Raw genomic sequence first — 11,163 nt, 5'->3', positions numbered from 1 at the left:
TTATGACCACTGACAGGTGAATAACCCTGATCTCTTCATCACAGCTCCTGTTCTGAGATATATTAGGCAGCAAGTGAACATTTTGTCCTCAAAGTTGATGTGATACAAGCAGGAAAAATGGGCAAGTGTAAGGATTTGAACGAGTTTGACAAGGGCCAAATCTTCAGTAGTCAGTATCAAAAGAGCTCCAAGGAAGGAACAGTGATGAACCGGCCACAGGGTCATGGGCGGTCAAGGCTCATTGGTGCACGTGGGGAACGAAGGTTGGCCCATGTGGTCTGATCAAACAGACAAGCTAATGTAAGGACTTGCAAGATCTGCTGCTAACATCTTGATGCCAGATACCACAGTACACCTTCAGGGGTCTAGTGGAGTCCATGCCTCGACGGGTCAGGGCTGTTATAACAGCAAAAGGGGGACCAACACAATATTAGGTGCATGCCCATAAGGTGTAGTATAATGTTCTGCCTGATTTGGTGTGTATATACAGTATATCATACAAAAATATCAAATATTAATTACAATTACACAAACATATTAATTAACATAGAAAAACACATTTAACAACTAATTGCTAAATAAATTGGCTTTAAAACCAATGCAAACTGTTTTTTAGCCATGCATCATTTGAAGTTTGGATGTGTTATCTCTTTGGATCTTCTAGAGATCACTGAGTTCTGAGCTTGTTTCATATCCGGATGTTTTAGATGAGCTGTATTCCTCACATTTCTGAAGCCACCTCAACACCATTGCCTCTGTACCTGTAGGTGTCATGAATAGAACAAAGTAAGTGGCATGAAATAAACATTGTTAAAGGTGGGGTGAAACACTCAGTTTCAGTTAATCTCATGTCAATCTTGAGTACCTATAGAGTAGTATTGCATCCTTCATATCTCCGAAAAGTCTTTAGTTTTATTATATTTATAAAAGAAATATAGGCTGTACCGAGTCTTTCCGGAAAAAAACGAGCGGCTGGAGGCGTATCATGTGGGCGGAGCTAAAGAATGACGAGTGCGAACAAAGCGGTGACGTCCTCAAGCGTGGAGAAACCCTTGCTATCGATCTCAGCTGATAGATATATGATCCAGAATCTAATTCGGAGGCTGAAATAGAAACAGCAACATCAGGACGTCCGTCTCTGTGGTATGGACTGTATTTAGTGGACTGTCAACATTTGTGTGTCTTTACTCGCAGTTTATGAGGACATGATTCGGTTTATGGACTATTGTATGCGACTAAACCTTAGCAGTGGCAAGCAAAACGGTTTTGCATGTCAGACTAGTGTAACGTTATACATTGAACAACAATGGAGTCCATTAGCACATTTGAATGACGAAGCACGCGATCGTGTCGTTTACTGATGTTTACTCAAGCGACGATAGCCAACAACAGACATTTGAAGCAGTTTTACTCACCGGCTGCTTCCAAAGCAGGACCGAACCTTTATCGCTGGGACCGCTCCGTCAAAAACACACTTCTTGGAGTGTGGAGATCTACTTTGCGATGCGACTGAAGCGATGTTGTGAAGCTTCCCGTCATTTCTGCGTTCAAATCAGTTCAAATGCAGCGCTGCCTTCCCAGAATGCTGTGCTGAAGCATTGAAGTCTCTTAATGTCAAAGTGAAGGAATAAAGTGGAGCACGGCGCGGACTATAACTGACATAAGTGTTCACGGACGACTGGATCTGCACCTGAGAGAGTGTTTATGGGCGTGCATTTCCTCTCTCGCTCTAGTCACGCGCGCGCGCACCCTACCGGGAGAAGAGCCCGTACGGCCCATACAAGGACCTTCCGCTCTATTAACGTCAAGTCGACCCATACTCGAAAAAAACTCTCCGAAACTTGTGAGAAACCGGAAGGAGTATTTTTAACACAGAAATACTCCATCAAACGTCCAACATTAGTTTTTGAAACTTTGTCTATGTTTAGGATGGGAATCCAAGTCTTTAACAGTGTAAAAAGCTCAGTATGCATGAAACAGCATTTCACCCCTCCTTTAAACTATGTAAAAAATGAAATATTTTCCTTTTAGCAATGCGTTTCGTGTAATGCTGTACCATATGATGCTTCAGAATTCTGAATGTTCAACATCCCATCCATTATTATTGCTTCCCATCTTCTTACTTCTCTCCTTATCTTCTCCATGAGTTTATCATCCGACACTGGAAAAGGAAGATGACACACAAAAGGGCTCAAATGCAACATTAACTGAACATTTGCTATGTCCATTGAAATTATTAGACAGTATTGCTAACTTACTATTTGGAGGCATATCTATGCTATCGACATCAGTGAAATTCATCCCTAATTCTTTTAGCTTTCGTTTTGTCTCTTTACGCCTGTTTTTCATCTCCTGGTACATCATTTTCAGTAACTGGTCAGTGTTCAGACTACTTTCTTCATCTTGCTGTGTATCAGTCTCATGGACATCCACTTCTGCAGCACACTGAGATTTCAGACAGTACAGACTGTTTTCTGCCACCATCTCATCAATCTTCTGGAGCAGCTCTGCGACCTGAGCTCGATTCTTCTTGTCTGTGTTGTCAAAGACGTGATATCTGTTCCTGCATTTCTCAATCAGCCACTGCAGGGCTTCCCCTTCACTCTCGATGTGCTGCTCGATCGATACGTCTGGAAACCTGTCGCCCCATGTGAACAGAACTACGGTGTGTCTCCAGACGTCTTCTCCGAAAACAGCCATATACTCTTCAATGATTCTTTTCTGTTCATTCTTGAACGAAGTATCAACAGGAATCACCAGGATCATGGCGTGAGGGAATTGCATGTGTTGTGATTGGCTTATGCTCTCCAGGATTGTGTCCTGAGCAAACTTTGGGTTGAATTTAGATGATAAATACTTCCAGCAGCCTGGGGTGTCCAACACAGATATTTCTCTGCCATGTACGTCACCAGTATGGTTTGTATGCGTCTGTGCCTTTTCTATCTGAAATATTTCTTGATTGAAGATGGTGTTTGCGGTTGAACTCTTTCCAGACATAATCCAACCCAGCAATACGATTCTCAGTTTTGAGAGCGGAGCCACAGCTTCTTCTTCCAAAAAATTAAAAACAAAATAGTCAGGGGGAAAAATATGTGAGAACTTTATTAGATGTTTAAGAAAAACGTTCATACTTTATTAAGTTTGAATATATGATGAGCACTTTGTACAGGGGCCTTCACTACCCCACCTCCTCAAAAAAAACATTTCTTAAGGCCATGTTAATGTTGGACATTTTAGGGCGCACTAGTCTATTTGAGTCTCATATATTATCAGCACAAAAACGATGCTAAATTAGAAGTGTGTTTACCAGGGTCAAATGCAGGGTTAAGAATGACAATAACCCAGAACAGTATGAAAAGCCCTTAAATGAGCCAAACTTTTGACTTGTATACATTTGTGAGGTTTACTTACCTATGTCATTCAGCCGGTTTCTTTTGTCCTGCATCTTTTTTTGTCTGGCTTCTGCTCTTTCTTCATTTTCATTTCTCTTTATCTCTTGTAGCATCTCATCATGTGTTTCAAAAGTCTTGCCATCGTTTGCTGCCACAACATCATCAATCTTGATTAGTAGTTCTTTGACTGCAACACTTTTGTTGTTGAGATCAAAAAGGTGATATCTTTCTCCACATCTCTGTATGATCTGCTGCAGATCTTGATTCTTTATGCGCTGCTCGGTGTATTTGTCCTTCAGGGAATCGGCTTGTGTAAAGAGCACTACAGTGTGTCTCCAGATTCTCTCTCCAAACAGACTGATGTGCTTCTCAATGCTGAGTCTGTTTTCTTCAGTGAAAGGCAAACTGAGATTAATGACCAGTAGAAAGACATGAGGCCCTGGTGGACACTTGAAGACACTGCAAACCAGTTCCTGTTTGACAACCTCGGGAGAATCTTGCAAACCAAAATTCTCCCACCAGCATGGCGTGTTAATCAGAGTTATCTTCCTCCCGTTCGCTTCACCATCTTTCCTCACAGACTTCACAAAATGTTTGTCGGATGCAACTTCATCACCTAAAATGCTGTTGATGACTGAGGCTTTGTCAGATTTCTGCCATCCCAGAACAACGGCTCTCAGTTCTGTCAGAAAAAAAAACATGAGGACATAAAAAAAAGTTAAACTGCAAATTTCTTTCAAAATTGTATTGTGTGATTATTTTAATAAAGCTCGGCCATCCACGGTTGAGTATACTTTGAAAGCTGTGCGAGACGCGGAAACTTAAGTATACCCGGAGCTGAGACTGATACTTAAGATTTAGTCATATGCTGCTTCCCAATTTGTCTGCGGACATCTCAGCATGGATGAAAATACATCACTTGCAGCTCAACTTAGCAAAGACTGAGCTGCTCGTCTTCCCTGCTATTCCGACCCTACAACACGACTTCACCATCCAGCTAGGTTCATCTTTGATTACCCCTTCAAGATCGGACAGAAATCTTGGAGTAATCTTTGATGACCAGCTGTTCTTCAAAGACCACATCTCAAAGACAGCTCTGTCATGCAGGTTTGCGTTGCACAACATCAGGAAAATCAGACCGTTCCTTACGGAGCACGCAACACAGCTTCTTTTCCAAGCCCTGGTCATTTCTAGACTTGACTATTGCAATGCGCTTCTGGCTGGACTTCCATTTTGTGACATCAAACCGCTGCAAATGATCCAGAACGCTGCGGCACGTCTTGTCTTCAATGAGCCTAAAATGGCTCATGTCACACCTCTATTCATCTCTCTGCATTGGCTACCACTCGCTGCCAGGATCAAATTCAAAGCTCTGACTCTTGCTTATGGATCTTCCACAAGCTCAGCACCGCATACTTCGACTCACTCCTACGAGTCTACACCCCCACCAGAAGCCTTCGCTCAGCTAATGAGTCTACAGTGCCTTGCGAAAGTATTCGGCCCCCTTGAACTTTGTGAACTTTTGCCACATTTCAGGCTTCAAACATAAAGATGTAAAACTGTATTTTTTTTTGTGAAAAATCAACAACAAGTGCAGGGCTCTCAAGTCTCACGCATTGGGCGTGAGACACACGCATTTCAACCCGTTCACACGCTCACACGCCACACCTTGTATTTCTCACGCAGAGAAATCGCCAGGGTAACACGCGCGCTATTAGAGGAATCAATCAAGCGAGTTCCCCATAGAGTTCTGACGGCCCTGCCACGCACCAGTTAATCTAATAAAAATAGAGACCGAACAGCCAATCATAAAATAGATTTGCTGTATCTGGGTAAGATATAGATATTCCCTCCACCCACACGCACGGCCTCGCTCATTGAATTAAATGAGCAACTACAAACCCCGATGACAGACGCAGAGACACAAAGATAACGGTGTCAAGATAAGTTTCTGACAGCACTTTGTTTTCTGTTCTTAATCCCTCAACAAAACTTAAAGGAAGCCTTGTCTCAATCATGATTTGCATGAAATGCATTTTGCTATCGTCCGTTATTGCGCTCTCACTCAGTGAACATCTGTGCTCTTCTGCACTCGTGAACGCGGTGATGGACAGCTGTCCTCATTCGACTGGTGTTTGGATGTGAATTTTTTTTAACTCACTTTCATTAATTAATTTATTAAAAGTAACTCCATTTTGTAAGATCATTTTCATTTAAGTAATTCCAAACATCACGAGGCAGATGACATTAGTGATCAAATACAGTCGAGTTATTAACCCGATAATTATCGAAACAGAATCCACCTGTGTGTAATCAAGTCTCCGTATAAATGCACCTGCACTGTGATAGTCTCAGAGGTCCGTTTAAAGCGCAGAGAGCATCATGAAGAACAAGGAACACACCAGGCAGGTCCGAGATACTGTCGTGGAGAAGTTTAAAGCCGGATTTGGATACAAAAAGATTTCCCAAACTTTAAACATCCCAAGGAGCACTGTGCAAGCGATAATATTGAAATGGAAGGAGTATCAGACCACTGCAAATCTACCAAGACCTGGCCGTCCCTCTAAACTTTCAGCTGTGATGAGAAGACTGATCAGAGATGCAGCCAAGAGGCCCATGATCACTCTGGAGGAACTGCAGACATCTACAGCTGAGGAGGGACACTCTGTCCAAAGGACAACAATCAGTCATATACTGCACAAATCTGGCCTTTATGGAAGAGTGGCAAGAAGAAAGCCATTTCTTACAGATATCCATAAAAAGTGTCGTTTAAAGTTTGCCACAAGCCACCTGGGAGACACACCAAACATGTGGAAGAAGGTGCTCTGGTCAGATGAAACCAAAATTGAACTTTTTGGCAACAATGCAAAACGTTATGTTTGGTGTAAAAGCAACAAAACTCATCACCCTGAACACACCATCCCCACTGTCAAACATGGTGGTGGCAGCATCATGGTGTGGGCCTGCTTTTCTTCAGCAGGGACAGGGAAGATGGTTAAAATTGATGGGAAGATGGATGGAGCCAAATACAGGACCATTCTGGAAGAAAACCTGATGGAGTCCGCAAAAGACCTGAGACTGGGACGGAGATTTGTCTTCCAACAAGACAATGATCCAAAACATAAAGCAAAATCTACAATGGAACGGTTCAAAAATAATCATATCCAGGCGTTAGAATGGCCAAGTCAAAGTCCAGACCTGAACCCAATCGAGAATCTGTGGAAAGAACTGAAAACTGCTGTTCACAAACGCTCTCCATCCAACCTCACTGAGCTCGAGCTGTTCTGCAGGAGGAATGGGCAAAAATGTCAGTCTCTCAATGTGCAAAAATGATAGAGACATACCCCAAGCGACTTACAGCTGTAATCGCAGCACAAGGTGGCGCTACAAAGTATTAACTTAAGGGGGCTGAATAATTTTGCACGCCCAATTTTTCAGTTTTTGATTTGTTAAAAAAGTTTAAAATATCCAATAAATTTCGTTCCACTTCATGATTGTGTCCCACTTGTTGTTGATTCTTCACAAAAAAATAGTTTTATATCTTTATGTTTGAAGCCTGAAATGTGGCGAAAGGTTGCAAAGTTCAAGGGGGCCAGATATTTTTGCAAGGCACTGTATTTCCACTGACCCACTCACAAGACCCATAAAAGGCACTAAAGACTTTGTTACAAAGTCCATCTCACTACAGTGGCTGTACAATCATTTTACCAAGCGACGAGAATATTTTTTGTGCGCAAAAAAATCTAAATAATGACTTTATCCGCCAAGTTATTGTCTTCCGTGTAGGTCTCGGACGTGAACTCACGCGATAGCCGCGCTCCTCCTCTTCCTGGTCATGTATTGAATGGAGGATCTGCGTCATAATCTCGCGCATGCGTCGAGTTCACGTCAATAACTTGGTGGATAAAGTCGTTATTTTGATTTTTTTGCACACAATAACTATTTTCGTCGCATTGTAAAATTATTGTAGAGCCACTGTAGTGAGATGAACTTTGTAATGTCGTCTTTAGTGCCTTTTATGGGTCTTGTGAGTGGGTCAGTCAAAATGTACTGAATGCCAATGGAGGCCTATCTGAAGCCTTTCTCAGCCATCAGCTTTCAACAAAAATATCTTCATTTGTGTTCCGAAGATGAACGAAGGTGTTACAGGTGTCGAACGACATGAGGGTGAGTAATTAATGAAATAATTTTCATTTTTGGGTGAAGCTGAGCAAGGCCACTGGAGCGATTGTGACACACGCCCTGCGAGCAGCGGGACTTTTATTATGCCACAGTCGCCGGCGCAATTTCCTCTTTTCCAGTGATGAGTGTGAGGTAACGCAGCTCTGTTGATCATATCAGACACATCTGAGTGTGTTGAGATGAGGATCTGACGTTACTCTGTGCGTTCTCTCAGCGGCTGCTGTGACTCTTGTTCACACTGCTAAGAGTAAAGCGCTTCTGCAGAATAAAACCAGAAACCGAGGGGAACGCAGATATGACCCATCTGACAGGCGACTCCCTCAGACGGCACAGTTCATTGGTTAAAATATAAATTTTCTCTCAATTTACAAATAGTTGGAAATATTTGAGGTATTGTAAGTACTCAACTCAACAAAATATATAACACTGGCCTAGTGGTTTTTGGATATTTAACTGAACAAATGTTACACCTTAATAATAGAAAGATTAAGGGACAGTGAAGAAAGATTGAGAAAAAAAGAGAAAGAGATGGTGACAGGGAAAGATGAGAAAAACTAATGCTAATTATCTAGAAAGGAATCTCTCATGGGCTCCCTCACGGAAAGAATTTGGCCACGGGTCCACTAATGGCTGCTATTATTCTTTAAATGCATGACTTGAGGATGAATAAATAATAATTTAATTATTAATTTTCATATTAATTGCTAATTTTCATTTTCACAAAGGGTGAACCTTTAACCGTCAAACTCGCACATCCGCAATGTTTGTAGTTTAACACTTTTTATCTGCGTTTGTTGTTCCGAGTCAAGTCTGAAGTCTTTAAGACTGGAGTCCAAGTGATGATATAAAAACCTGTTAACCAACTAGAAAATAAATGCTTTACACTACGTATAGCCTACATGAAACATTTAGGTGAGAGAGATCAGTTTAGTTCACAGATGCTATAATAACAAGACAAAGGACAAAGTTTTGTTTAGGCCTAAATGAGTTTAAAATCAAATGATAATTTGACGTCTTAAATTGCCAGTAAGCATTACCTTCTTCCATCAGCTCCACCTTCTCCTTTTATCCAAACACAAATCCAAGAGAAAAGTAAGTCACAGTAAGTCGTCTTAAACCTGTGTCTTTCAGAATGAACTTTGAACGGGGTCATGTGATGATAGGAGAGGGTTATCTGAGAGGAAGACAACTCCCTGCATGTTTATATATTGCCCAAATAAATCTCAGAAATGAACTTTAAACCAGCAGATGCTGCATCTATATGACTATAGGAATAATATTCAGCCTATGAGAGCAGATTCACTGAACGCATAAAGGCCTTATTTTACTCATCAACAAGCTCTGACAGAATCGTTTCTTCTTCATTTATAGTTCGACCTGCCATGCATGCTTTCCTTTTCTTTAAACCTATGAGTTCAAATAGCCCTTGGATATTTTACAAGTTAACATGAGAGCGCATGATAGACTACTTTGATCAGGCTTCAGCTTTTATAACAGAATCACATGCGACAGGTTATAAATGCTTTCAGTGCATGACTTATGAGAAAACAATCTGTTGTATTCATAATTGTATTATCATCTTATTCTTTTTAAATATGTACATGTTTTCTCTTTTTCTTTACAACCAAGTTGTTGTATTTGTGTCTGTGTATTTGGATGTGGATGTTTTTTTTGGTTTTTCTATTGTAATCTCTCTCTCAATTTCAATTGATTTTTACTGATATGACTGAGTTTACAGTTTTACACACACAAAACAATTATGACAAGAAAAACAAATATAGAGTATATTAAAAATAGAGTGCCATGTAATTAATAAAATAAGATAATAAAAACATACGATGTATAATCTTTATCAAGACATGAAAAAAACTCTCTCTGTCTTCCCCTGCTGAATTTTTTTCTTACTCATTTTAAATTACAGCATTTCTTTTTATTTATTTTAGTTTTCAACTTTTAGTGCAAAAATTGCTTTTTTTATTACCAATGTGTGAATAGCTTGTAATGAAACTTAAAAAATGAGTCCTTCCCCATCTTCCCAGCTTGTGTAAAGCCTGTAGACTGATTTATATGTGAAGGACTCGGGTCGTTTCACCGGGAAAATAAAAAAGATGAGACGTTCTAACCGAGCATGGCAAGCCGTTTTGACTTTTATTCATTCACAGGATATGAATTCTTGATATCAACAATTTAATTGCCACTGGTGGCAATGTTAATTTCTTATATCATGAATGTGATCGTTACTAGTAAGAAAGCCATTTTAGATATCTGAAATTATATTGATATTAAGAATATGAATTTGAATGGCAGTCTGTGGTGACATTTCACTAGTGAAATGAGTTTTTACTAGTTGAAATTCAATTCTTGATATCAACAGTTCTTCTGACGTCTGCCGCAGGCTCTGATGTCTCGGTTAAACATGACTTATAGAGCCTAGAAATCTGAAATTCTGACCAATGAAATCATCAGGGCGGGCTTTAGCCGATGACGGACAGATGATCAACAGTAACGTAATCATCACGTCATCAAAGGGGCTTGGGTTATATTTGTTCAAATCCTAAACGGAGAGCTTGTTTGTATCTGCATCACCTTCACTGTTCCTCTCAAAAATGATGATCATGTTGGGTAAGTGCTCTGTGTATCATTACTTTTTTTTTTTTTTACAACACCGGCAAAGATCATTCCAGTGCGTGTGCAGACAGGGTTGCCAAGTTTTTACAAAAAAATCCGCTACTAGCCCTAAACAATAGCTTCTCGGGGGGTTCTCCAGGGAAAAAATGGTGTTTGGAGGGTAAAATGTGTGTTATTTCGGTTTCTGCCGACGGTTTCTTAAGAAGGTTTCTGCTTAAATTCGCACTCATGGGTCTATATATCACATAATAGTCGCTTAAACCCGCGGACATAGAAAACAATCCACTGAAAAAAACGCAGACTTGGCGGCACAGTGCAGTTAAGTTCTGTTGACATTTGACAACTAACGTTAACTCTGATTGGTTGTAGGTCTTTCCTGGTTGGGTTTAAACACGCCCCATAATCACAGCCCAATGGAGCATCAGACTCATATTCTGACTAGAATTGACCACGTCAGGCTATCTGCACACTGCATTATCATTATTTTTTAAAACTGGTGAGAACAATATCTGGTGGTGAAAGAGGTGGTTCCATGGCCCTTTAATGCGTTGTAGATATATTAACCTAAAATAAATCTGCCACATTTAATTTCTTCATGTGCATGTACTCTCTAAATACCTAAAATATTAAAAACAACAAAAAGATTCAAAGATTACTGTAGGAATCACTCTTCAAGGATTCACACTTTGCCCCTTTGCTGTTTCCTTTAAATTGAAGGGTTTAGTGTTACTTAAACTTTTTTGAAGTTTAAATGTCATACAATTTCCCTCATGTTCAGGAAATCACATGACAAATAATCTAAACAGAATGAAACAAAAATTTCTTCCTCTTTTTTTTTTAAGACACTCTTCTTGAACTCTGTTTTCGTGGTCTGCCTGCCCGTACCAACACATCGACAACGGAACTCAGTAAATTACCCTAAAATTGCTAGATCGGCATGCCATTAAAACATGATCCAGTC

At 40.4% G+C, this 11,163-nt stretch overlaps 1 protein-coding gene across 1 annotated transcript; it reads right to left on the bottom strand.

Moving 5' to 3' along the window:
• Positions 1 to 235: 235 nt before the first annotated feature.
• Positions 236 to 8,727, bottom strand: LOC137058283 (GTPase IMAP family member 4-like). The gene is made up of 5 exons (XM_067431518.1): positions 8,612 to 8,727; positions 3,412 to 4,074; positions 2,259 to 3,050; positions 2,057 to 2,161; positions 236 to 761 (listed from the first exon to the last, which is right to left on the bottom strand). The coding sequence occupies exons 1-5, from the start codon at positions 8,619 to 8,621 to the stop codon at positions 661 to 663; spliced, it is 1,671 nt and encodes a 556-aa protein (XP_067287619.1). The 5' UTR covers positions 8,622 to 8,727; the 3' UTR covers positions 236 to 660.
• Between the last annotated feature and the right edge of the window lie 2,436 nt (positions 8,728 to 11,163).

The sequence above is a fragment of the Pseudorasbora parva genome, chromosome 22, assembly GCF_024679245.1.
Source record: "Pseudorasbora parva isolate DD20220531a chromosome 22, ASM2467924v1, whole genome shotgun sequence".
In the NCBI taxonomy this organism is placed as follows: domain Eukaryota; kingdom Metazoa; phylum Chordata; class Actinopteri; order Cypriniformes; family Gobionidae; genus Pseudorasbora; species Pseudorasbora parva.
The sequence above is the reverse complement of the archived record's forward strand: the minus strand, read 5'-3'. Positions and strand labels throughout refer to the sequence as shown.